Source organism: Myotis myotis, unplaced genomic scaffold, assembly GCF_014108235.1.
Source record: "Myotis myotis isolate mMyoMyo1 unplaced genomic scaffold, mMyoMyo1.p scaffold_m19_p_20, whole genome shotgun sequence".
Taxonomy (NCBI): Eukaryota; Metazoa; Chordata; class Mammalia; order Chiroptera; family Vespertilionidae; genus Myotis; species Myotis myotis.
In genome coordinates this window covers 17,706,000-17,733,123 of record NW_023416325.1, presented here as the reverse complement: position 1 = coordinate 17,733,123, position 27,124 = coordinate 17,706,000, and the positions used below count along the sequence as shown (strand labels likewise).

Genomic DNA, 27,124 nt, shown 5'->3' with positions numbered 1-27,124 from the left:
GGTTTTCCCGCCCTCCGGCCCCCACCCATTCAGAATCCAACCCAGGATCCGGAATTCCGTTTAGTGAACACATGGTTCTCCTTTAACCTGGAAGCATTTCTTAGCTTTTCTCTGTCTTCCTCGACCGGGACATTTTTGAAGTGTACGGAGCGGTTATTTTGGAAAAGGTCCCTCTCTTTGGGTTTGTCTGATGTGTCCACGTGCTCTTTTGCGAGCAGAATTGTAATCCTTGGGAAGGTGATGGCTTTTTCATTAGACACCTCATATAACATTGCTCCCAGCCTTCGGTTTCTGTGAACTCATGGAAGTGGGCTTTGAAGGAAGCCCGTCCAAGTTTCCTGTGCTCCTGGCTCGTGGTTTCATGATGCTCGTTGGCCAAGCTTTTATGGGTGCTGGTTTTCAAAGGCCGTGTGACTTTGTAGAGCTACCTTAAGCCCACGGGCCATTTTAGGTCATCTTCGGCTCCGAGCGCTTCCATAAATCTGCTGCCAGGTTTGGGTCCCTCTTAAGATTTGTTCAGGAAGGCAGCCTTCCTGTAAAAACATAAAAGTCTTTGGTCCCCTTTATTTAACCATTTACACTCGAACCATGACCACTGCTCCATATTCCGACCTGTCTGAATACACTTCACACCCTCGGATCCATTCCAGTCATTGAGGTTTTACTCACGGGCTGCACTGACACAGATGACAGTGAAGCTATGAAGCAATTCTTCGTTAAATCAGATCGCTCTTATTCTCTGAGCCCCGAGTGTTCTCATCCATAAATAGGAGGCGATAACATTACCTATTTCCTAGGTTGTTGGAGAATTAAATTTGCATGAAAGTCACAAAAGGCTCCAATCATGTTCTGTATCGCCAATGTATTTGTATGTGTCCATGTGTCTCTATTTACCTCTCTCTATGGGGAGAGTTCATGCGTCACTGTGCAAATAAAGACCTGCCTGATTCTTCCTAAAACAGCATTTGAGAGAAAGCTGGGGACGAAGCAGCTAACGTTGAGTTGGGCGAGCCCCTTTCTCTTTTGTGGTTGACCAGCAAGACAGTAGAATGTGAGCTTCTTGAGGACAAAGATGTTTATTGATTTTGTGACGTCAGCACCGAGGTACATTATGGGCACACAGTAGCCACTCTGCCAATATTTATTTAAATTAAAAGCCCCTGCTTGGTAGCCCTGGAGGTTGATTTCAGAATAAGGGGGGGTTAGAGCGTGAGATGGAGTCCAGGTCCGATAGCTCAGATCCCTGCCTGTTGAGCCTTTCCGTCCGTCCAGAGAAAGGGTGGAAAGGACGCTCTGGGCCCCAGAGCAGCGGGGCAGTAATGAAGCGCCACTATTGGAGCTGAAAGGGGCGCAGGGGAACAGCAGTGAACCGAGGCGGAGTAAATTAAGGCCAACGGGCTCTTGATCCGATTCACCCCTTATGATTCTAATTATACGCCATCTCCAGCTAGTGTGTTTCTCCCTGTGCCAGGCACCCCGCAAGCCTTATCTGTCATCCTGTCCATAATCCTACAAGGTGGGTGTTCGCAGCTTCATCTTCTCAGATAAAGTCATCGCGGCTGAGGAACAACCTCTTCAGGACTGACTTTCCTTCCCATTAAAAGGCCTGAACGCTTTGTTGTGGGTTAAGAGGAGCAAGTTTTCTCAGCTTTACACATGGACCACAGAGAGGAAGAGCGGCGATTTCCCGACATCTGGTGGCCCTCTGTCAGTGTGCGTTAAGTGTTCGACATGAATATCTTATTTAATCCTTTAATCCTCTCAGCAATCCTGGACGGGAGGCTCCAGGATGTCCATTTTGCAGAAGAGGAAACTGAGGCTCAGAAAACGGAGTGACTTCCCCGTGGCCACCCACGCCTGCCTGTCTAGGCTTGGAACCGTGACGGCCAAATGCCCTTCACCAGGGTCCAGCCACTGAGCCGCAGTGAAAATGTGCTTTGCCGTTGAGAATCCTCGCACCTCCCACAAGCCTCAGTATCGGGTTGTTTTTACACCAAGAGCCCCTCAAAGCATCACGGTCCCTTTTTCTCCATGCCAATGCAATGAGACGTCAGGTAGTGCCTGGGCCAGGAGGTGTTGCAATATCGGCATCTACAGAAATGTTCACTGATGAACAAAATAGATCCAGAGACATGGAAGCGTGGAACAGACGGAGGAATCTCAGAGAGAAGGTGTGGCTAGGAGGGGTGGGAAGAGATCAACCAAAGAACTTGTAAGCATATATGCATAACCCATATGGACACAGACAATAGGGTGGTGAAGGCCTGGGGCAGGAGATGTGGGCGGGCTAGAAGGGGGTCAATGGAGGGAAAAGGAGGGCATATGTAATACTTTCAACAATAAAGATTTAATTAAAAAAAAAATAAAGACAAGTTCATTGAGTGGCCGCGGGAATGCATTCTTCCAGGTAACTGTCCAGGGCCACTGAGATGCAGAAGGTGGGCTGTGGCTGGTGTGCATGCCCACCAGTCTGACGCCCTGGCCACCCACCTCCAAGCAGATGGTAATGACTTTCTCAGCCAGAATGTGGCCACAGAGATGAAAGGCTCTATTTAAGATTTCCCAACCCTTAAGCAAGCCACCTCGACACTCGGGCCACCCTTTGAACTGCCTTCATAATCTAGCGGGAGAGGAACTATAAGTCAGCTCCGAGTCAGACTGCCCCCCATTAATGCTTAATCACCTCCCGGGGCCCTCTCGATATATTGCATCCCCTCATGGTGCGCTTTCTTTTCAGGGGTGTGAAAAGGGAAATAAGGCTTTGATATAAATAGAGACTAATATTCCTGGGAAGAGAGGATGTTGTGACCGCGATCCACGCGGGCTGTGCAAATATCTCCCCTCATTGGAACATGAATGGTTGCAGGTAAATGACAGAGGTCTCATAGGACATGATGGGTCGACACACTTCCCCTCATTGTCTCTTCATATAAATCGAGGCATGGCTACTTTATGAGCGAGGGGGGCGGGGGCTGGTGGGAAGCTGAGCCGGGACAGCCTACAGCTGCATTGTCATAAAACGGTGCCTAGATATCGCCAGGTGTTCCAACCGACACCCTTGCTTGTGGGCTTTGAGCTGCTGAAGACCTTTTACAATCTCCGCTTCGTTCCTGTCCCTTTCCAGACACTTCCTCGGGAATACAGCGGGAGTGGGCGTCTCTTTCCAAAGAGACGGGTCCAACCTCTCCCCAGAGACGTGAACGGGGTGATCTGCAGCCGAGCTTTTGGGGGTTTGTCTCACTCAAGTCTCAGGTTAAAGGATGCACACTGCATGTGTGTGTGTGTGTGTGTGTAGGTAACTATTAGTTATGGAGCCCTCACTAGGCCGCAGCGGCCTGGCACTTCCTGTGGCCACTTAACCATCTCCGAGTCCACTGAGGTGAGTCCTGAAGTTATCTTGATTTTAGCTGTGAAGAAACTGAGGCTCAGGGAGTGGGCCAGCCTACCAAGGCCACACAGTCTGAGACTGTCAGTGCGGGGACTGGGGCCCAGGTCTGTGGCCTGGGAACCGCAGGACGCTGCTCATCGGTGCCGTGCCAGTCGCCTTCCTGTGCCATGGGCCACTTCCTGTAATTCGTATCACACCTTTCCTCTCCCATCGGGCCCATGTGACAGCTGAGGAAGTGGAGACTCAGAGGGAGTAAGTAATTCATTAGGGGCAGCGACAGGCATCAGGTCCTTTGCTGTTTTTTTCTTCTTCCCAGAATGCCTGTCACGTAGGCCTTGCCCTCGGGATGTCCCTCTGACCCATGGCCGTGGATTTCAGTTACCCGGATGCTGGAAACGTGCTCTGTGGGTGAGCACAGAGGGTACAATCCCCTTGCTATGGGTTGAACTGTGTCTCCCCCCAACCCCCTCAAATTCACACATGGAAGTCCTAACTCCTGAGACTTAAGAATGTGACTTTATCTGGAGACAGGCCTTTGCGGTGACAATGACGTTAGAATGAGGTCATTCGGGTGGCCCCAATTCAATAGGACTGGTGTCTTTATAACAGGGAGGAATTTGGATACGGATATGCCACAGGGAGAACTCCATGATGACAGAGATCAGGGCGCGGTGTCTCCAAGGCGAAGAACGCCCAAGAGTGCCAGCAAGCTTCTAGAAGCTGGAGAGGGGCATGGGACCAACCTTGGAAGGAGCCAACCCTGCCCACACCTTGACTCCAGATCAGCCTCTCAAACTGTGAGATCATGAACTTCTGCTGTTTGAGCCACTCGGCGCATGCAGATGGTCACAGCAGCGCAAGGATAATAACACAGCCTGGGAGGGAAGGGAGGCTGAGGATGGCCCTGAGGAGACACGTATTCCACACGCGACTGGTCCTCACTGCAAGTGGTACCTTCTGCAGCGGCCACATCTGTGCCTCTGGTGGCCACGGGCAGTTCAGAGTGGCTCCTTTCAAACGGCCCCTCCCTGGAGTAAGCCGGAGGACATGCCTGATTAGAGTCAGGATTCTCTCCACTTGAAAAGAGCGGCTTGAATTTTTACTAGCGCATCTGGGAGCAGACGCCGTGCAAGATGCTTACCAGCAGCCATGTGCACATGGAAAGGATCACGGAGGCGCGCATATATATCTGCTCATTTCTAGTCACAGGTTAAATATCAATTACAGATCTCGGCCAGCGGCTGCACCAAATGAATCACAATAGCTAACATTTATGGGTCACTCGCCTGGTGCTTTCCCAGTATTATCTCATTCAAACCCTCGCAACAATTCTACGAGGGACACAATTATGATCCCCTTTTTACACGTGGGAAAACGCACTCCTAGGGATATCAGGCACTTGCCTGTTTGGGCAGGCTCTTCCTGGTGTAGTGAGACGGTGGCCGGCAACATGAGGCTTTCCATTCTTAAAACTATGGCTTTCTTACTTATCTAAGGCCAGAGGTCCTCTCTCCCCGTTGTGTCTGGCCAAAGTCCCACAATAACTTCTGATTGGATAGAATTTGAACACATGACTACTGTTGAACCAATCGTGGTGGCAGGGGATGGACTATGCTAATTGGCCATCTACTGGGTAATGAGAGTGAGGAGGGGTTGATTCCCAGGGAAAATTGGGGTGCTGTAACTGGAGGAGAAAATGGACACTGTCCACTGTGACAACTTGCGCTATGGAAAAAGCCCCCTCGTGTTTCTCAGAAGGACCGCTCATCCTGCTTCACTAAACCCAGGCCCGTGTGTATTTAGATTAACCAGGACATTGTTTCAGTCTAGACCAGGCCTTACAGGAATCTCCCTCACTTCTTGTCCTCTCCAGTTTCCATGGTTGGAAGTTGGAAGCACCCATCTATTTCTGATGCTTTAAAGAACCAACCTTTGAAATTAAAGCCAGGGCCTGAACTTTTGCAACTAAAGCCTTAAAACTCCTTCCCTTGGCCAAACCTGGAAGGTGGGGATAGTCGGGGCTGGATTCAGCTCAAGGCTCTGTATCAGTTATCAACTGCCACAATCATGCTGCGTAACAAATACCCACCAACAACATTTATTTTTGCTAATGAGACTATGGGTTAGCTGTCTGCATCTGCCAATTGGGGCTTACTTAGGTGCTTGTGATCACCTGCAGGCCAGCTGCAGCCATCTGGCGGCTTTTCTAATCTTGGCTGGGCTTTCTTACTTATCTAAGCCTTTGGCTGGGCCAACAGGGCCGACTCAGCTCTGTCACCCTCCAGCAGGCCAGCCCAGCTGTAAACGGAGAAAAGGAAGAATGAGAGCGTAGAAATGCACACTGTGTCAGGTTGGTTACTGTCCCATGGCCAAAGCAAGACACAGGGGCCAAGTTCAGAGTCACATGGGAGGGGCTCCTCCAGGACGTGGGCATAAGGTAAAATGACGTACATGATATCGTTTCTTTTGTTTATTTGTTAATCCTCCCCCGGGGATATTTTTCCATTGATTTTCAGAGAGTGTGGAAGAGAGAGGGAAAGATAGAGAGAAATATCGATGTGAGAGAAACACATTGATTGGTTGCCCGCTGCACGCACCCCAACCAGGGCACGGGCCGGGGAGGAGCTTGCAACTGGGGTATGTGCCCTTGACTGGAATCGAACCCCAGATCCTTAGGTCCACAGGCCGACACTCTGTCCACTGAGCCAAACCGACTAGGGCATGATATCATTTTTATTTCCCCTCACACCACCACCTGAGGCTGGTATTCCTCTGAGACCCACTGTACAGATTGAGACACTAAGGCTGAGATGGGTGAAGAGACTTGCTCAGTTTCCACTACCAGGAAGTGACAAGGTCTGGATTTTAACTCGTGGCAATGTCTGCGGGCTGCACCCCGCCCCCGCGCCCCCCCCCCCCCCCGCTTCCTCCCTAAGCCATTTCCACCCCAGTTCTTTGCTCTCTGCATAACTCCTGGCCACAGGTTGGGTCTAGACCTGCTCTAAACATAATATAATACAAGTAATAGAATACAAGAAAGTCCTTCTCTACACGCCCCCGAGAGAGAAGCAGGGAGGCTCCTGCGAGGGCTCCTTTAAGCTGACTTTCCTCCGAGCTCCAGAAACCGCCCCTCCCGCTGGAGCCCAGGTGCCCTCCTTGCCCCTGGGAGCCTCGGCCCAGGGGAGCCGGGAGGCCAGGGGCCGGGCGGCAGGCCAGTGAGATCAGCTAGAAACAGCTCTTTCTTTTCTGCCGGTGACGGGTCCACACCCTGGGTGCATACATTCTTTCTTTTATTTTTATTATTATTACAGCTCAGGGTCTAGCTTGGGCCATAAATGGATTTAAGAGGCTGCTAGAGTATAGAATTTAATATAGTTGGCACCATTAAATAGTGGCATAGCGAACTCACTTGGGGAAATCCGGACCCCTCCCTCCCCACCACCCCTCTTCCTCACCCCTCTCACCTCCCTCCTGATCCCAAGGCTTCCTGGAAAAGGTCTGGTGGGCCCATCCTCACTGAGGGGGGGTGGGGGTGGGGGGGGCGGGGGAGAGGGCTCTAGAGCAGAAGGAAGAAGGCCAGGGAGGACACACCTTTTCCGGGGTGTCTGCAGCCCTGGGGGAGAGGGCACTGGGCAAATGGCCAATTAGGGACACTTGGGAGGTGGGACAGACCTTTCTAGATAAGCGTGGTTTTTATCAGCCTATAAAAATACCGCTTTCACTTATCTGCCCGCTCCTTCTCCAGGCTCCTGGGAACAGATGGAGGGGGACGAAAGCATGGCCCAGAGGGCAAGGGAGGGATGGCCGGGGCGGGGGCACCTGGGCAGGGACCGAGGAGGCAGCTCAGGCTTCGAGGCTCCCAAAGTCCAAAACCTGCCGCAGGGCTTCGTTCTCTCCAAACCCATCACCATTCAGACGTTTGCTCTGAGGTCTTTGGCGTCGCGCCTTTCATTGGCTCCTGATATATGTTTTGACTGTGTCTCCACCTCTTGGGCTCTGAGTCCATCTGTTATCATACCTTTATGTTTTACTCAATAAATATTTATCTATGCTGACTATGTGAAAGGGACGAACGCCATGTGTGGCTCAGTGGATAGAGCATCGGCCCATAGGTGGACTGAAAGCTCCCAGGTTCCATTCCGGTCAAGGGCATGAACCTCGGTTGCAGGCTCGACCCTGGCCCTTGTCGGGGCATGTGCAGGAGGCAACCAATCGATGTGTCTCTTTCACATCGGTGTTCCTCTGTCACTCCACCTCCCTTCCATTCTCTCTAAAGGTCAATGGAAAAAGCATTTGGGGGCTGGACTTGGCCAGTGGGCGGGAGGGTGGTGAAGGCTGTGGAGGGGTGGGGGGTGTCCAGCAATCGTGCGGTGTGGTCTGCATGGGGCAGAAGATAGGGTTCCAGACCCAGTTCTGTTCTAAAGTCTTAGGGGACTTGGACAGTTCCCTTCCCTGACTATCTCTGTGCGTCTAGACCTCCGTTTCCCCGTGTGTGGAATTAAAGAGTTGGACTAGTTGAACTAGTTGTTGAGGCTCACTCGGGTCCTGCCCTCTGGGATGGGCCTGTGTCAAAGTCCAGGCGTGACAGTTGGCGAGGGGACGGGCTCTGGAGACGGGCTTCTCCCTCGCCAACTGCAAAAACCCACAGGTCCTTCTACCTCCTGAACCAGCGACTCCCAGCCTGGGTGGGGCTGTTGAATCGAGGGGCTCTCTCCAGGGGAACCTCACCACGCCATTGGTGAATAATTTCCAGCCGAGTGCGTCCGTGGGCCAGGCTGCAGGAGAGGAGCTGTGAGGGTCCAAGGGGCCTGTGGACCCCCTGACTGAATGCAGATCACCCAGGAGCGCTTGTGAACGTGACCGTGCAGAGGAGCATGTGTGTGCGTGCAGGCACACATGGCTCGTGCGTGTGACTCACGGTGAGTGAGGCTTTCTGTGCGTGACTGTGGGCAGCGTGGCTGCTTGTGATGGCGTGTGACTGAGTGAATGCCTGCATATGGGCAGGCGTGAGCCTGTGGGCGGCTGTGTGACCGCGGGGTGTGTGTGTCTGACTCCGTGTGGCAGGTGGGTGTGTGTCTGTGTGACGAGGAGTATGGGAGTGTGCGTGTGTGTGTGAGACAGTGAGTGTGTGTCTGTGCATGTGTGGTGATGAGTATGGCCAGCGCCGTGTGCCACAAAATGAGCACACTTACATATGTGGGGGGTGGCCCTGATTGTGTGTGAGACAGGATCGTGCATGGCTGTGCATGGCTGTGTGTGCCAAGAGTGACTCCCTAGTGGTTGGGTCTGGGACACCTTGCTGCTTGACCCCTGGGGGACAGAGGCTGTGACAGTGGTGTCAGCAAGGGCCCAGGACACAGGGCGCAGGCTAGCCAGCTGCCTCCCAGCTACCAGGGCACAGGAGGCAGGAATCAGAGCCCAGCTGCTCCCAGGCGGGGCTGGTGGGGGATGGACTCAGTGGCCCAGTGAGAGCTGCTCCCCCTGGCCTCCCCCTGGTGTTTACACAGCCCACCAGGCCCATGGACTTGGGGACAAGGCCAGAGGCTGTCTGAGGGTGAGGACTGCAGCACCTGATTGCTTGGGACCCGGAGTCCACCTGTCCTGGGGCAGGTGCGTACGCACAGGGCGCTGGGCAGTGGCTGGGTGTGCCTGCGCATTCACCCCTCGGCCCTCCCCCCCCCCCCCCCCCGCACTCTGCCTCCTGTCAAGTGTGGCCGGGGCCCTTTTGTTTTTCTCAATTGTATTTTGCACGGGTTTCGGGTGTACAGCTTAGTGGTGAGACAGTCATACATGTTGCACAGTGATCCCCTGATATTTCCAGTCCCCACCTGGCACCCGCCGTACACGGCTATGGCCATATTATTGACCACACGCCCCCGCTTTACTGATGCTTCCAGACTGTCAGGGTGTGAGGGCTTCCCCCGAGGGTTGGGGATGGGGAAGGAGGGGGTTTCTTTTATGACACTGTCTCCTCCACTCCCAGGCACCTTTTGCCCAGTTCCCAGGAAGTGACTGTGGAATTTGTTTCCAAATATAGCGCCCGGTGGCCTGGGAGCCTGTAGACAGCCCCCGTGGCCTCCCGTCTGCGCAGCACGACTCTGGCTGCCTTCCTGGAGGCCGGGCCGCGGGTGCCCGCGTGGCGCTGTCGGTGAAATAATAATCATAAAAGCGGCTAATAAAAGCGGAGGGGAGTTGAACACAGGGTTAGGAGCCCAGGGCACCGTCTGACCTGTGGTGATGCTTGGGTGGTGGCTGCCCTGACGCACACGGGCATTCCACAGCCCGACACGGACCCACTCAGGCCCGAGCCACACACGCGGACTGGTATGTACAGCGCAGACTCGCAGATGTTTTTGCACAAGGAGGCGCACGGGGAAATCCATAGCTATTTTAAATGCCCACTTTCCAGGAAGGACACACAATGATATGCACACAAACTCCCAGACAGCAGCGGGGCACCCCAAGTCAGAGGACACACTGGCACCATAGAGACTGGAGGACAGTGTGAACTTAAAAATTATGTTTTATTCATTTCAGAGAGGAAGGGAGATGGGGATGGAAACATCAATGATGAGAGAGAATCATTGATCAGCTGCTTCCTACACGCCCCACACTGGGTATCAAGCCCGAAACCTGGACATGTGCCCTGTCCGGGAATTGATCCGTGACCTCCTGGTTCATAGGTGGATGCTCAACCACTGAGCCACGCCCACCGGGCGACAGGGTCATATTGAGCCACATAGAAGGAGTCACACAGCCACCTCTGCCTCTCGCGGTGCTGAGCAGGACCTGGAGCTGAGTCTCAGGGTGGAGACTGGGGGTGGGGGTGGGGATTGCGTGGTCCTGAGCGTGGGTTGGGTGCTGTGGGTCAGGCACCACTGCTGGGCCTCACACTCACCAGGGCGCACGAGGAAATCAATTGGCCCTTGGCAGAGCTATTGTTGGCGAGCTGGAGCCAGAAGAAAGCCCCAAAACAGAATCTGGTGTCCTGGCCTTCTGCCTTCGTCCTGGAGGAGGAGGTGTGGAGGCCCCTGGTGAGCCTGGAGGTGGGGCAGCCTCAGAGGAAGCACGTTCTGCATGGGGTGGGGGTGGGGGTGGAGGTGGTAGTCGGGAAGAATCAACCCCTGGAAGACCAGCGCTGGCTGGTCCCTGGTAGAGGAAACGGAAGAGAGGAAGTTAAAGAGCGGGGACCCCGGGAGCCTCCCTTTGGGACCCTACTCCCAGGTTTGGATCTCAGAGTCCCCCACCTTCCCTTCTCAACCTGGACGGTGGCAGTCAGCGCCGCACCAGGAGCCAGCGTGGGAGGGGTGTGCCCTGCTGCTGTGACAAACAAGCAACAGGAAGAAGAATCTGGAAGAGGGACAACAAGAGAACGTGACTGTGAGTCTTCAGGCCCGGCGCCAGGCACAGGTCCCTCTGGGTCCCAAGCCTGGAGCCCCTACGGGCTCTGGGACCGCCCTGAGGCCCACCCCTGGGACCTGGAGGCAGTGGGACTGCACCGGCTCAGAAAGCGCATCACATGGCCTGCTCCCTCCACCCTGAGAACCCTGAGTCTGGGAACTGCGCCCAGGACCCTGCAGGCCATCCATCCCAGTGAGGCCGCTACACCTCCCAGCGCTGACCTTTGCAGGCTGAGCCCACAGCCACCTGCCCACCCCACTGGGAAGCGCCAGGCTCCCTTTCAGCCTCTACCTGAAGACACAAAGCCTAGGCCCTAGGGGGTGGGGAGAAGCTGGGAGCACTTCCGGCAGAGGCTGTGCGACTAGTCAAGTCCTCGCCCTCTCTGAGCCTAATTCACCCAGAGCCACACGAGTGAGCGGCACCTGCTGCAACAGCTGCGGCCGCCAGGACGGTAGCTGTTATTGCACCTCCAATGCCAACTGGTTTTTGAGCCTCAAATGCTCACATTTCCCTTTGTGGCTGTGTAGACACAGACAGGGCTCTTCTGAGAATAGTCATGCAAGGTGCTGGGGAGGGAAGGAGACAGGGGTCTTGAGTTGAGGTGGAGGGAACCTCTGTAAGCTGTGGGCAGGGGCAGGGGCAGCACAGGCCAGCCCAGGGCTTTGGGGGACATGAGAGGGCCCACTGGAAGCAGAGGGAAGGAGGTTGAGTGTTGTCTTTCCTGGCCAGTCTGCAGATGAATGGGGTACAGAGTGAAACTCAGGGTAGGACCCCAAAAGAGGAGTCACTCCCATCCCATGGCCAAAGGCCTCTGCAGCACCCAGGCCGGGACCCCTTCTTTCTCTGCCCCCTCACTGGCACCCTCAATCCCTGCCACGCTGGTCAGCCCGAGCTGGTCAGCACCCTGGTCTTTCTCAGAGCTCTCTGCCTCCAAAATGCCAACTACATTGTCCACTGTCAGTCCCCCTGTCCCCCTGCGGGTTCAAGAAGAAAGAAGTGCACCCCCCAAATATCCTTTCACTGCTGTTTCTAGTGCATCCTCACGCGGACAGGTTTTCTCTAGAAGGAAATGGAGTGCAATTTATTCTTTCCCGCAATAGACTTCGCAGACATGGATGCCGCCAGCTTCCTTGACCTTCCTTGTTCCCTTTAGGAGAGGTTATCCCAGGCAAGGTCGGACAGACACAGAAGGGGGAGTCTGGGGGCGGATGGGGGTGGGCAGCCATGTGAAGAGATGCAGGGACTCCTGCGTCCCAGGTGCCCAGCCCAGGCCCATGCAGCCCCCCCCCCCCCCCGCCCCCGCTACCCAGGTCAGCGCTCTGAACTCTAGGCAGGGCTTTCTCTCAGGATCTGAACTTCTCTCAGAGATTGAACTAAATCTCGATTTTCTCCTCTGTTGAAAAAAGAGGGAATTTTTCTGCCCCCGCCTGTGGAACCTACTTCGGGGCCTCCGAACAGCCCGCAGCCCCAGGGTCAGTGCCTTGCAGGCCTCAGGACATGCCGCATAAGTGCTAGCTGGTCCCCGGGGCGCGTGGTTGTTGTTCGACAGGGCTCTGAGGTTGCCATGGTGACCAGCAAACCCAGGGTCCTCCCAGAAACATCCCCAGGAGCTTTTCCACCGGGAACCTGTCCGTTGCACCCAGTGTTTTCCCGGTGTGACTGTGGCCGGGATGCGCGTGTCTGGGGTCCCCCTGTTCCGGTCCCTTCTGTCGCAGCTGCCCCCCCGCAGGCCGGAAACCCCGGCTGAAAGGGAAGAAAAATTAGAGGTCTCGACCAAGCAATCGTTTTGGTGACGGATCCCTCCAGTTTGGGGTTTGGCTGCCCTCCGCACCCGCACCCCCACCCGCCTCCCTTCACCTCCTTAACGTCATTACTAGAGTTTTCACTCGCAGCTCCAGGAGGGCTGGCGGCCTCCATCCGCCCCCTTCCCAGTGCGCTGGGCCTGTAACCTCCTAACCAGCAAGTTTCTCCCCAAAGAGAGGGGTGCGGGTGGGTGTCAGCCGGCAGGTTAAGCTGGCCATCCCAGCGTCAATAAAACAGCTTGTTAGACTCTCTCGACCCAGGGCGGCCCAAGTCCGAAAAGCCCCGGGCAGATGGTGTGAATTTCCAAAACCACTGGTCTGGCTCGTTTTGGCCATGAATGTCCCCGCGGCCGCGGGTTCCTGGGGAGACAGGGAGCTGCGCTTTCTTACGGGGCAATGAGCCTCACCATCGGACCGCCTTTGTTTGCTTTGCCGCTCTGAGTTCTGACTCTGCGGTGTAGACAGAAAGGAACCATGGCCCCCAACCCCCTTACACAAAGCGCTTTATGAAACTTCGGATCGAATTCTCCCCGGTGGGGACGCCTTGCTCGCTGGCTGGGGCTGGCTGGAAAGAGGCCGGCGAGCAGCCAGAACTGGAGGCGCAGTTTCATCTCTGGTTTTGAATCCGGCCCTTTGAGCAAGCTTAACACGTGTGGATTTAATTTCCCTCTCTTTCTTGCTCTCTTTTCTCCCCCCCCCCTTATGAGGGAACAAGAAAAATAGTCTGCCGTGTCGACAGCGCGACACCGTTCCCTTTGCCAAAGAAAATTTGTCTTTCCAGAGCCCCGAGAGCAGCGGGCTCCCAAGTTTCCATTGCGCCCTCCTGTTGAGGGCGGGGGTCTCTAGACAGGCCCCCCGCCTGCACCCCAGACCTGGAGTCTCTATCTTCCCGGGTCACAGCCTGGAATTCTGTGTATTTCCCCCCTCATCTCGGAGGCCGAGGGGATGTGCTGGCCACGCAGACGTGGTGGCTACACCCTGAGATCCTTCTAGTTTCGGGGCGGCAGATGTGGCCGGAGTTCTCAGGCTCAGCTCAGCACACGGGAAGGGCGGCTCCACGCTCTCTTAGCTCAAGACCCGCACCCTTCTCCCCGCTGGGGACGCCCAGATTGGAGGGGCAAGAAGAGCGCTCCGTTGCACCCCCAGCTCAGCTCGTTCGCGCCGGCTATCCCAGTTGGGCCCCCGGAACCATGTTCCGTTTCCATTTCTCATTTTATGAACTAGATCGAGGGACAAAAACCTCACCCGCCAAACTTGGGGAGCGGGAGGCACATTTCCAAAGCACAGGCAACAACACCAACGGGCACGATGTTATGTGAAGTAAGTAGCAGTAATAATTGCGGAAATATTGGAGAAATGTGGGTATTAAAATAACACCACAGCCCGTCTCCTTCTCAAATACATCCGGTCAGAAGGGGGGAAGCGAGGCACAGAAGGAGGCGCTGGGAAGTCAGAGACTGCAGCCCTGGAAGAAATGTAATGGAGCCAGATTTAACTAGGCAGGAGGGAAAGGGAGCCCCCTGAGAAACCAGGGACATTCCCACCCTCCGTCTGACCCTCTCTTTCGAAAAATGAGTTGGTCAAAGTTTAGTTTTGTCATCATTTCTATTGTTGTTATTCGGATTAATTTTCCCAGCCCCGAGCGCACTTCTCCCTACTTCTCTCCTTCCGTGGAGACCTGAGTCAGGCAGGGACCGCAGGGAGAGCCGCAGAGATGGGGCGGATTCTTAATCGAGTTCTCTTTGGAGAGAAGATGGTGACTTTCTCAAAAAAACAAAACAAAAGAAATAACTAGGCAAGACTAAAGGGAAAAAAAAGGTCAACAGCAGCCGGTCCTCGCTTTTGTTTTGGTTTTGACTTTGCAAGTAGGAGCCCCGTTCTCCTGCCCACAGCAGTATCGGGACCAGGGCAGGAACGCTGTGAAACGAGGAAGACAGTTTTGGGGAGCAGACGGCGCTGGCGGGTCAGGGTTGGGAACACAGTCCTGGCCGGAGGAGGGGATGTGAGCTGGCAGCCTTTTCCCAGTTACTGCCCCGTGACTGGGGGAAGAAGCAATAGTCTCCCATCTCGCCCGTCTTCTTTTCCCTCTCCCGGCGCGGCCTCCAGCGCCCGAGGGAAAGGGGCCTGGGCCGAGCTGGTGGGATCCTTTGTGAGCGTGCGCGGGGCGCTTGTGGGCCTCGCACCAGGGAGTGGGGAGAAGGGAGTGGAATGGAAAGGGACTCGCCTCGCTCCGGGTTTCGCCTTCCCATCGCAGCCCCGGCGGGACCCAGGCCTCGGCTTCTGGCCCACCTCGGCCCAGAGGTCAAATAGCAACTCATTTCCAGGCTTCGGGTCTAGGGCCTCAGGTTGCGCCCTTGGCCTCTGGGAGCCTACGCTGCGCCCATGGGCCTCGGATTGGGGGAAAGATCGTGACGAATACGTTGGGGAACGAAAGCGAAGCTCACGGCAGCCACTGCGGCCTGGCCGGAGCGCGGCCCGGGCTCTGCCTGCTGGAAGCGGCGGAGTGTGCGGCCCGCTGGCCCCGGCGCCCGCATCCGCCGCTGGAACCGACCGCGCGCTCTCCCCGCGGGCCTGACCTCATTAGCTCCTTAGGGGGTTCAGGGACCGCGTTCCTGCACTTTTTGCCGCCGCTCCAGCCCCTGAAGAACCAGGCCTGGAGCCAGGCCAGGCTTCGGAAAGCCCTAGGGACTGGGGGCGCGCGAAAGCCGGGGTCGAACCCCGAAGCTGGGGGCAAGTCCAGCTTGCAGAGTCCGGCTCCCTCGGGGCACTTGGCGGGGAACTTACCCTCCGGAAGGCCGGCGCTGGCTCGCGGCTCCGTGCAGGGCAGGCCTCCTCTCCTCTCCCGCTGCCGCCGGGGCGTCTACGCACCGCGATTCCCAACGGACCCAGCGCGTTCCCAGCGGCGTGCAAAAAGCTCGCGCGCACCCTCCACGGGGCTGCGTGGAAGTTATGCCCACCGATGAGGACAGAAACAATAATAAACGTTATTACAAAACAAAGTAGGGCTCCTCGTCCCTCGGCAAGTCCCGGAGCTATCATTTTTCTCTGCAGAAATCGCCTCTCTCCATGCCCACCGCATCACCCCCTCGCACCCTGCCCCGCCCGCAGCGCTGGGCGCAGGAGCACCCCACAACTTAGCTGAAGGACCCTTCGCAGAATGGACTTTTTCTCCGCAAGGAACACTCAGGCCCCGACTTTCCGTCTCCCTCCCAACGCTTCTGTGTCATTTCCCTCCGCGATAGCCCAGTCATTACTTCTGAGCTGGCCTGCGCGGGACCCTGAGCTAGCCCGTCCCATACAGAACCGGCTAGAGACGCCCAACATTCCCTTGCCCAGAGCTCCTCCTCAAAAAAATAATTTTTAAATAATAAGGGGACGCTCCTCGTCCCCCCTGAAACCGCCAGATTGCTTCCCAAGCGTGGGCTGCAGTGGGCTCCCACCTCCCTTCGCGAAAGGGCCCCCTCCCCTCCCTAAGAAAATCGATCTTGGCTCAATTTGTGTCTGAAGTTTGCCACCCCCATTTCCCCAGAGGGCGCGGGGGTTGTTTATTTCTTTATTTATTCCCGTGGCCCAGGCGTCCGGGACTTGTGGCTGCGCAGACCCGGGACTGATAGGCGAAGATGGAGAGAAATTAACCTCCCGCCACTGCCCCCCAGTCGAGCGTGACAGCGCGGACGGGTTGCGTGACTCGTGACGTCTCCAAGTCCTATAGGTGCAGCGGCTGGTGAGATAGCCGGTATCGCCCGGTTGCCTCTTTATTTTATTGGGGTATGCCTGGTAATAAACAGTAATATTTAATTTGTCGAAGACCACAAACCAACTTCGAGCTGGGAGGTACATGCTACTCTTGACAGAAGCTGGAAGAAGGTTTGGCCTAAAAGGAATCTCTTTTGGGGGCCTGTTCCCGAACTCTTCACCTGAGCCCCCCACCCCAGTGAGGCGTCACTCCTGGCTTTTGCACCGGATAGAAGAGGTGGGATTTTTGGAGGTGAGTGTCGCCCTGGAAAGCTCTGGGGAGGAGGGGGGGAATAGGTTTCTCTCGACTCTTTGCCTGCCCCCAACCCCCTAAACTCCCCGCCCCAACGCGGCTCTGCGAATCCCCCCTCTCAGGTACTGGCTCTCAGGGCCACAGGAGGGTGCACACTCCTGCACTTTGCCTTCGGGTGTCACCTGGCAGGAACAGATTCCCCCTGGGGGCTTCAGAATCCCCATTTTGCTTGGTGGCCCGCACCATCTCCGCTCCACACACTTCCGCGACTCTGGCCAGGCGATGGCTTGGGGGAGTCCGGATTTTCCCTCTCAGAGGGGCCGGCGGGTTATTTATGGGAATTTATTTTATCCGCAAATCTCTGAGAATTTACAGGGATTGAAGAGGTCTTTCTGGATTTCCCTTTCCTTTTGCCAGAGATGCAGACACTCAGCCTCAGCCTGAAGCCATGTTTGTTTCCCGTCCTTGGCCCGGGGTCTCCTCCTTAGCAAGCCCCAGGTCCTGGGAGCTGACACTGTGGAAGGGCGAGGGTGTTTTCACAAATAAATAAACAGCCTCGGCGAAAGGCCGTGTGCAAACAAACCTGGAAGGTGGAATGGGGACGGGAGCAAGTGCTCCGGCTGCCGTTCTCCGAGGCCGCCCGCAGTTAGGGCTGGACAACTCACTTTGGAATTCTGCAGCGATGTGTCAGGCCTGCCTTCCGTCTAGTCCCAGCGGCCACAGAGGATCACCCCGAGGCGGCTGCTGGTCTCCGGGACATTTCCCCTTCCTTAATCCCGATACCCAGACCTGGGCCTGCGGGTCCACGTCGCTAATCAGAGCCCCACAAAAGCACAGGGTGAGGGGGTACGGGAGATGAGACCGGGAACCCTGACATTTACCCCAAGCCCTCGGGGCTCTAATCTGGGTCTGCTCAGACTAAGATCCTGACTGTTTACGCCTGTATTGACCTCTTCAACTCGACCCTCAAAATAATACATTGGGGGGGGGGGTAGGGAGAGGAGCCAGGGTAGATGAAAACCCCAGCCAGTCCCCAATGACTGTTTGATTATTTTAATAAAACTGGGCATTGCCTGTGTACACATCCAGCCAGGGAGGTCTGGTGGCCCTGGGGGTGGGGGCCAATGGTGATTTCTTGGCATCTTTGATCTCGACCCCCATCCCAACACACCTTCACCCTGCCTTCACCCCAGAGTCACTGAGAGTCTGGGTGATGAGTGGGGAGGGGGAGAGATGTCAGGGCGGCTAGCTGCCGGCTGGGCCAGGCGGGGTCACGCCGCTCTCCCTCTTGAGGTCAGCGTTGGAAAGAGAACGCGGGTGAGGCTGCAGAGGAGGCGCCGGCGTGTGTGCACGCGTCTTGCATTTAGACTCCGCTCTCTGCACGGCCCGGCCCGCGGCACGGAGATGACTTCCCGGGCAGAAGCCGGCTGGTTTGCGATGATTTGTGCAGGAATTTTTGCAGCCACCGAGCCGCACTCAGAGCAGCAGAGATGGATGGACGCTGGGAAGGGGGTGGAGAGGAGGGGGTGATCTCCAGGTCTGGGTTTGAGAGTCGTGTTGTGATGTGAGTGTTCGGGAAATCTAATGGAAAATGTGGTTGGGGGAGGGAGTGGGAAGGGATAGGGAGGGAGGAAGGAGGGAGGCAGAGGGGGAGAGAGAGAGAGAGAGGGAGAGAGAGGAGCTAGTTGGATAGGCAATTCCAGTACTTTGTAAGCATCAAGGCAGCCCAACGTCACTGAGCTCAGCTGAGTCGGCTTGTATTTCTGAGAGAGAGAGAGAGAGAGAGAGAGAGAGAGAGAGAGAGAGGAGAGAGAAATATCTTACCTCGGATTCCGGAACTTTAACCCTGAAAGCGGCGCTCAGAGAGGACTTGGACCATTCCCACGGCTTCCTCGGGTCTCCCCACTTTCCCTCCTGGGGCTTCCCGGGAGGAGCAGGCCACCGGGCTTATCCTATTGAGCCCCCCCACCCCCCTGCTGTTTTGCGTTGTTTGGAGCCCTTCTGGCGCCTGACAGCTTGGAAGTCTTTAGGGAGAGAGCGGCGCAGAGCGGAGGTGTGCGCTGGCCGTGGGCCGGCTGCCGGGCTGCCGCGCTGGGTGCCCCTTCGCAGGCAGCACAGCCTCTGGTCCGCGCGCAGCCCCCCGCGTAAACCCGGAGCCACCATGCCGGCGCCCCCGCCTCCGCGCGGCCGGCTGCCCTGCTAGGAGCACCAGGGAGGTGGTGAATGCACCGGCTTCACCGAGCGAGGTAACCTGGCCGGCGGCTGGCCCGGGAGGGAGCCCCCGGCGAGTGGGCCCAGGGAGGCGCGCCAGGCAGTACTGCCGCCCCGCACTGGGCTCCGCGGAGTCCGTCTCGCAGATTTCCCGGGACCGGCGGCGGCGGCCGGGGGAGCGGGGTGGTTTCCAGGACGCGCGGCCTGGTTCTGTCAAACCGTATCTTGTTCGCCTCCGCCAGCCCCGAGCTCCCGGGATCCCGGCAAGGGCGCGGGGGTGGGATTGTCCCCGCGGCCGGTGGTGCTGGGAGTGCACGTGGGTGACGCCAGCCCCGCTATCTTTTGTTGGGAGCGGATGGCGGGGCTCCCCTCGCTGCCTCCCGAAAACCCCAGGGCGCGGCGAGGGAAGCTCTGGGGAGTGGGGCCTGGGCAGCTGGGTCTCCGGTCGCTGCGGACTGGGATGGGATTCGGCTTTTGGTTCCAGAGGCTGCTGCGAGCGGAGGGGCCATGCCTTGCGCCGCCTTCAGTCTTCCCGGGTTTCGAGGGAGGAAATTCCTACTTGGGAGCTCGGAAGGCGCTGGGAGCAGGAGGCTGGCTCCCCGCGGCTGCAACAGCGCTGCAGCTGCTGTTCTGTGCGTTCCAGCCTCCGGTGCCTGCAAACCCGGGCCCCTCTGCGCGTTGCGTGGGGCCGAGGCGGCCCGAGTCCACGCCCGAAGCCCGGGGCCGTTGTGTCCTCGCCAGGGCCGAGCTTGGGCCTGCGCTTCCCGAGACCAGGCCCGGCTGAAGCTCGGAGGAGCTCCCTTCGGCCTGGCGGCCCCACAAAATGCCCGACCCCGGGCTGGAGGGCGGAGGAAGCCGGCGAACGCGCGCCCCGGGCGGCGGCAGAGCGCGGGCCGCCCGCACCCGGGAGCGCGGCTCTCTCGGAACGGCGGCGGCGGCGCTTCCCTGCCCGGCTGGCTTTTTGTTCTTAAGGGTACTGAAGGTGGAGGAAGACGGGAGGACTCTGACTGCTTAAAGGACCTTTAATTTTAAGGCCTGAACCAGATAAAAGATGAACGCGAATGCTCTCTCTGCAAATCTTTCCCCTCCGAAGTGGCTGGTTTTGCAAGAGGCGGGTTGCTCAGCCGCAGCCGTGCTGCCTGCGGAACCTGCGGGTTTTCAGAGACACAGCTCTGATGACCTCCTGTAATTCGACGGAGAGAAAAAAAAATTCTCCAAAGGACACTAGGTTTTTGTTTTGTTTCTGGTTCCTACCCAATGGCTTCCAAAAATACCCAGGCCTTATCTTTATTGGCTCTTCCAGAAGTCCAGACAAATTTGACGGGCAGCTGGCTTATCCAGGGGGGCCTGCGCAGGGCAGATGCGGGCTTGCCTCCTCCGGGTCTGACGCGAGGTGGTTGTGCGTGATCATAAAGTAATAGCAACAATACGAATAAGGGGACCTTTGCAGCCCCCTTCCGCTGGGAACCGAGGTGCTGGTAGCTGGAAAGTGGGGCTCCAGCTGCCCCTTGTCACTTGTACTGCACTCCCAACCTTCTCTCTTTCTCTCTCCCTCTTTCTCTTTCTCCGTCTCTGCTTCCTGTCCACAGCGCTGGACCCCGCGCGGTCACAGGGCCCCGGGCACACCATGGCCGACGCAGACGAGGGCTTTGGCCTGGCGCACACACCCCTGGAACCTGACTCAAAGGATCTCCCCTGTGACTCAAAGCCAGAGAGCACGCTAGGGGCCCCCAGCAAGTCCCCATCGTCCCCACAGGCCGCCTTCACCCAGCAGGTAAGGAGACCCAGCTTAGGGGCCTTCCGCCGGAACCAAAGCCCCTTTGGGGGGGAGCGGGGGTGGGTCGCCCCCTGCCCCTAATTGTGCTCTTTCCTTTCTATCCCCACTTAGTCACACCGTCCTCTGCCCGGCCTCCCCCGATACTAGTCTATTCCAATCCACGCTATTCTGAGGATTATCTTTGTGGCAGTAGGGTTTTTAAATACACTGAGTTGCTAGAGAAGCCTTGATTACCCAGCTATTTGGGGCCAACTAACAAGAACGCAGATCCTCTGCCTGATGCACTAGGTGTAGGCTGGGCCCTGAGCGCCTCATTAAGGGCCAGGTCAGCGGCCGCTTCAGGCCAGCGTGAGCGATGGCTTGACCCCTCCTCAGATCTTCCGTAGCCTTCGCCTCCGCCCGCCTCCTCGCGCCGCCGCCCCGAGCTGCCCAGAGCCCAGGGGCGCACCATTTGTCTTGCGCCCGGGGCCTGGCCGGCTGGCTGCGCAGGGCTGTGCCTGGAGGGCAGGAGGGCGCAGGGAGCCACGGACTCGCGGGGCTGGAAGCCGGCTGGGGCCCAGGTAGACCTCCATGATTTTAAACAAGCTGTCAGGGGGCGCGAAGCCGGGTGGCTTCACCAGAAAAGGTATTGGAGGGAGCGAAAGCCCTTCTTGGGGATGTTGTCGTCCTTCCTGACGAGCTCATCGCCTCTGTGCTTTGCCCTTCACGGGTCTCAGGGAAAATATGTCTGTTTGTAGAGAAGCAGCGAGAATGGACACGCAGTTTCGGGAACCTAGATCCCCCCTTTTTACAGAAAAGCAAATTCACTTACTTATGGATTATTGCAAAACGAAGACTTTGTATATAATTTTTTTGCGTCGCTTTTGTGAAGTAACTCTTAGTTGAAAGCGGAAATGTTAAGTGGCTTAAGCGGTGCTCATAATGAAAACAGCTTGCGGGAAGGAAGCTGGGCGTGCGGAGAGCCTAGAAGGTTTGTTACTCTAGACACTGGAGAAGGCATCTTTGTTTTGGACTGCGGGTACCTGTTACAATCTGTAAATGTTTTAAAATCTAGAGTCGCACCCGTGTCTGTATCGGCGCTGCGTGGTGAGAATACTCACGCGCCTACGGTGTTCGCGTGCTTGTAGGCTTGCCCGTGGGCTTCTGAGCCTCCGTGAGGACAGCCTGAGTGGTGTTTTGAGATGGAGTGGTTTCTTTAGTTGCATCCTCAGCCTGTCCCCCATGGGACATTCTGGAGCACCCCAAGGCTGGGTGTCCCCTCTAGGCTGGTGTAGGTGACATTAGAAGGACCCCCCCCCCATGGAGCACCTATGGGGGTTCCTGGGCCCGGGCTGCCTGGTGCTCCAGCCCAGGGACTACAGTGAGCGGGGACAGTTCTCAGCCTCTGAGCTGAAGGAGGAGAAGTGTCCGTGTTTGGGGCCAGTTTGGGGAGCGAAGGCCCACCATCCCGGGCTTGTCCATGTGACTTTTCTCTCCTTCCTCCAGGGCATGGAAGGGATCAAGGTGTTTCTCCACGAAAGAGAGCTGTGGCTGAAATTCCACGAAGTGGGCACGGAGATGATCATAACCAAGGCCGGCAGGTGAGCAGTTGCCTCTGCGAAGGGCAGCGGGGAAGCTGGGAGAGTGCAGGAAAGACGAAGGGAAGATGGCTGGGGGAGACGGGGAGAGACAGCGACAGAGAGGCCTGGAGAATGCCCCCAGGGCCTCCGTCAGTCAGCGGGGAATACCCGGAAGGGCCAGCTGCGGAAACAGGTATTTCTTGCAGCCCGGCATTTCCTCCACCTCTTATGTAAGGAGAACTGAGGCGGGGAGGCTGTGCTTTGTGGATGCAATAGTAACGAGAGGAGGAGAGGCGAGGGGAGCGAAGACTGGAAAACAGAGGTGCAGGGAGGACTCAGAGACGACCGGGTTTCAGACTGGCTCCCTCGCCTCCACCCTCCTTCCCACCGGCCCTGACCTTGGAGAGGTTCCAGAGTCCCCCGTGGCCGAGTCTGAATCGCTGGGTGTATTCGCTGCCTCTTTCATTGTTTATAGAACGCAGGCGAAGCCTTTGAAACTGAACCGGGGCTCGGCCGGGCTCTATATACAGACACCGATAAACATGGCAGTTTCGCCCGCCCGCCGGAGACTCGCCCTGCAGTTCCCTTTTAAAGCTCGTGGAGGTTTAGCTGGGAATGCTAGCCTCCGGGGGAGGGGTGGGAGAGTCGTGCAGGGTCTTATCTCCGTGCGTGAGAGTGCCGCGAGGGTGCCCAGGCCTGGGGACGGCTTGGTCGCATCGCTCCCCGTCCCGGACTGGCCCTCCGGGTCCCCAAGGGCAGAAAGGCCCGCGCTGCCCCAGAACCGGCGGCGTGTGAAGCCGGGGAGGCCGGTAGGCCCGAGCCGCCCAGTGTGTGAAGGGGGAGGGTGGAGCCGCCCCGCCAGACGCCCCGGGCTCTGCAGCCCGAAGCCTCCCGCAATAAACTGACAACAGTGACATTTATTATTATTTGAAATTAAACAATGTCTGCTCCCCCGCTCGGCCTGGGTGAACGAGGAGGCGCGTTCTGTTTATACCAAAGAACTAAGGTTTTCTTCCCATTCCGCCCGGGCAGGAAAGCCATGGCCAGAGCCCGGAGGATTTCACTATAAAAGGCCTGCGGGCCTCGCGCCCTCCGCCTCTGAGCGCACTCACTCGGCCAGATAAACACCCAGGCTTCCCCTCCACGGCTCCCCTGCCCGCCAGCCCTGAGCGGCCTGGGATCCGGCCACTGAGCCCTCACCCCGAGAGCCTTTAAAATGCTTCCTTTTCAGGGCGCACTCTCCCCGAGGCGGCCGGGAATTGGGGAGAGAGCACAGCGCCCACCGCTCTGGGACACAACCACCCAATCCTCTTTCTGAAACCAAATCTGGGTGGATTTTTAATTTCTTTGCTGAGGGCCCAGGGGTTTAGACTCTCCAAGGAAGAGTGCCCGGGAGGGGTTGTGGGGCGTTTAGGAATGCGTTCCTGCGAGGCTTGGTAGAGGTCCCCAACCGAGCTACTCTCTGGGGGCAGAGGACTGAAGCCGGGACAGGGCCTGTGTGGGCACCCACCTGTGCTCAGTCCCTAGGGCACACGCACCAGGGTGCCCACGTGACATGGGGCGCTGCCCAGATGGGCCAAAGCACCTGGCTGGGTGGAGGGGGAGGCCAGCTTTTTACCTAAGAAGCCTTCTCCTGCCCCCAATTTAAAAAATAGGTGTCTGGCTCTGGAAAGAGCCTGAAGCAGGCGTGGAAATGGGGGTCCCACGCAGGCCGCCTTCAAACCCCGCTCTCCAGGAGCCCTGCCTCCTGCTTTCTATTTTCTGCCTGGACCTAGTGGCCAGCCAGCGGCTTTCTTAGCCTCTCTCCTCCCCGTAACTGCAAGGGAAACCCGGGGTGGATCTCCAGAGAGGAGCCGGGGCCACTTTTGTCTTTCACGTTTCTAAAGGGGTCGTCCATCGAAATTTGTGGACATACTCTTCTTATTAGCTTTAATTCATATGCATTCTCTCTCCCTCCCCCCCCCCTCCTCTCTCCTCCCTCACTCTCTTCCGGGATTCTTCCTCCTTCCCCTCTCAGGCGGATGTTTCCCAGTTACAAAGTGAAGGTGACTGGCCTTAATCCCAAAACGAAGTACATTCTCCTCATGGACATCGTCCCCGCCGACGACCACAGATACAAGTTTGCAGATAATAAATGGTAGGCACCAGAGTGGCAGGTGGGGAGGGCGCTCCCCCCACGGACCCAGCCGCCTTGTCTGAGGTCCTACCTTGCACAGAGGCTTTTGCTGCCTTCCCATTGCATTTCCTTGACCTCATTCCCAAGGGCCAAAGAGCAGCGATTAGCCCCCATTTTAGAGATGAGAAAACTGAGGCTCAGAGGAAGTAACCGGCCTGTGTGCACCGCTGCACCCGCGGGTTGTCGATTTTTCAAAAGGGTATTGTTACCAAGCGCTGGAGGTATTTGGGGGCATAAAACCATTTACAGTTACTTTTTATGAGTTACCCGCTTTGAACATGCCTTTTTATGAAATTGCAAAATCGGCCCATGGTATTTGAGTAAAACAGGCAAGAGCAGAGAGCGAGGCCCATTCCGTGGGTAGATCTTTCCGCAGCTGCCAAGAGTGCAGAGGCCTGAAGAGGAAGCCCCCTTTGAAAGCCCTCAGGAGTTTTCCAAGACTTTTTCACCCGCCCAGGCTCCCAGAACCCGCGATGGTTGGTGGGCAGCGAGAAGTTGCCGCTGCTAGGCCCTCGCACCCCCGGTGCTGGGGGCGGCAGGATTCGGTGGAGGAAAAAGAGCCAGAGAGGGCAGCTTGTCTGGAGGGCAGCGCAGGGCCAGGGAGACCTGCGGGTCAGGCCATTCTCACGCTCAGCAGCCCGGGCCTGGCGTGAACCGCCTGCACCACGTGTGCTGAAGCTGGTTCCTTGGTTTAGGTCGGTGACTGGCAAAGCGGAGCCCGCCATGCCGGGCCGCCTGTACGTGCACCCGGACTCGCCGGCCACCGGGGCGCACTGGATGCGGCAGCTCGTCTCCTTCCAGAAGCTCAAGCTCACCAACAACCACCTGGACCCGTTTGGGCATGTAAGTACCGGGTGCAGCCCAGCCCAGCACATTCAGGTCCATCTCTCTCGTCGCCCCCTTTCCTTGGCTTCTAGAACCCACCCATCTCCTTTCCGGGCTTCGTTTATTTCACCCCTTGGTCTCTGCCCCCCTCCCCCCTTTCTGGATCTGATCTTCCTTTCTCTTCTTCCTGTCTCTCGTTTCTCTTGCCTTCTAGTTCTCGAGCCCCTCTCCGTGCCCACCGCTCTCCCCCCCCGCCCCCCGCCCACGGTTTGCCCTCTGCAGTCCTCCCTGTGGTCCTCTATCCCATGCTTTGGTCCGTTTTTCCTGGGTGGATGGAGGTGGGGCCTGGTTCTCACACAGCGTCCCTGCCACCAGCCCCGGCCTTGGCTTAAGACCGGGGATCTTGCTGTGACTGAAGCTGCACATTCCCGGCCTGGAGGCCTGGACGCCCCGGGGCTGGGAACCGGGCCTGTGCCCAGTCCCATCTGTGACTAGGGGTGGGGGTGGGGGTTTCAGTCCCACAGGAAAAAACAAACCATGGTCACACTCGCCCAGTGGGCACCCAGCTCAGAGGCCAGACCGCGGTGGGAGCCACACTCCTTTCCCACCCCCTCCCAAAGCCTGCCTTAGTGTTGGGGTGTTCCAGCCCAGAGGGTGCCCGACCACCTGCCCCCTCTCTCACAGCGGGCAGACCAACCCAGCGCGGCAGATGCTGCTGCCCCTGCTCCTGTTAGAGCGATGCTTTCTGGCAGACCTGTTTTTCCCCAACTTCCAGCTTTCCTCCTCCCCACAATGCCCACAGCGGGCAAACCTGGGCCTGTCCTAAACCTGGAGTCCCATGGGCCCTGAGAGCGAGGGGACTGGCCAGCCCCTGGCATTGCATACGGGATATTGAGCGTGCAGACCCCACCCTCCAGGAGATGTGCAGTTTGAGCAAATGCCCCAGAGGGCACCGCCCTGTCTTCCCCGAAGAAAAACAAATGGAGAACAAAACACTGATTTTTAGAAAAACGCCCCTAAAATGCGTTGTTGGAAAGAATTCATCACCAGGACAGAAAACGGCCTGTGAATTCAGTGTTTGCAACCCTCAGAGCTCCTTGGTCTTGGGGCATTTAATCCTCATAGCAGCCTAGGGAGGGGCCGAGGACAGAAGTCCACGCAGCCTCTGTGACTGGGAGTCCAGGAAGGGGAGGGGACTTGCCAAGGTCCTCCAGCTGGGATTTGGGGACAGGATGTGAGGCTGGGTCTCCAGTCCCCAAAGGGCTCCCTGTCCTGCTAGGTTTCTTTAGACACAGCGGCCAGAAACGTGGTCCCCGATTTGGGGACGTGAGGGGACTGGGTGGGAACGGATTTGAGCGGGAGGGAGGGTAGCTGGTGAAGGTACAAATGAGACCTCTCCCGTGGGCACAGGTGGGAAGGGGACAGCAGGCCCTTCATGGACGCGCTCAGAGCCGCTCTCTGCGTGGCTGGTGGCAGCCTGAACTGCGGGCCACTGGGGCAGGGACCAGGGAGGCCGGGCCCTCTCCGCGTGGTCGGGAGCGCTCGAAAGGGTGCAGACGGGCTTTGTCTCTAGCCTCTGGCAAGCCCGCTGCTGCCCGGGAGAGCAGGGCCAATCTGGAGCTTGGTGGGCAGCGTACCTGCGGGTACTGAGCCATTCATTGCGGGGAAGCGCTGGGGAGAGGCGGGCTATTTTGTGAAGGTCCCGCACGCACCTTGCGTCCCTCTGGAGCTGGGGCCCTAGTGTGGGGACCTGCGTGGGATCCTGGTGGCAGGAAGCGGGACTGTCCTGCGGCCCCAGTTGGGCTCCTAGCCTTCCCTCTGCGGCTCTGACGCGCCTTCGCAGTCGCGCTGGGGTGGGGGTGGGGGACCCCTGGGGAAGGCTCAGGGCCCCTCCCCCCAGCTCCGGGCATCGTGGGAGTCTCAGGGCCGTAGGAGCCGGTGGGAAGAGAGAGCGCGCTCCGAGCTGCTCCGGACTCCGCGCTGCCGCGCACTCCCAC

The 27,124-nt window shown here is 57.5% G+C and overlaps 1 protein-coding gene across 7 annotated transcripts in view; it reads left to right on the top strand.

Annotated features, from left to right (window-relative positions):
- The window catches only part of TBX5 (T-box transcription factor 5), a 76,842-nt gene that overhangs the window by 18,634 nt on the left and 31,084 nt on the right, over positions 1–27,124 (top strand). The window contains exons 1-5 of one of the 7 annotated variants that reach the window (XM_036354043.1): positions 15,863–16,579; positions 20,380–20,564; positions 22,053–22,147; positions 24,144–24,263; positions 24,998–25,145. In XM_036354043.1, coding sequence (XP_036209936.1) covers positions 20,418–20,564; positions 22,053–22,147; positions 24,144–24,263; positions 24,998–25,145 — 510 coding nt within the window. In that variant the 5' untranslated portion in view covers positions 15,863–16,579; positions 20,380–20,417. Of the gene's footprint in view, positions 1–15,862; positions 16,580–17,812; positions 18,144–18,297; positions 18,826–19,295; positions 20,205–20,379; positions 20,565–20,965; positions 21,128–22,052; positions 22,148–24,143; positions 24,264–24,997; positions 25,146–27,124 lie in introns of those variants that run through there. The other 6 variants (XM_036354044.1, XM_036354041.1, XM_036354047.1 and 3 more) reach the window with 6 other exon arrangements.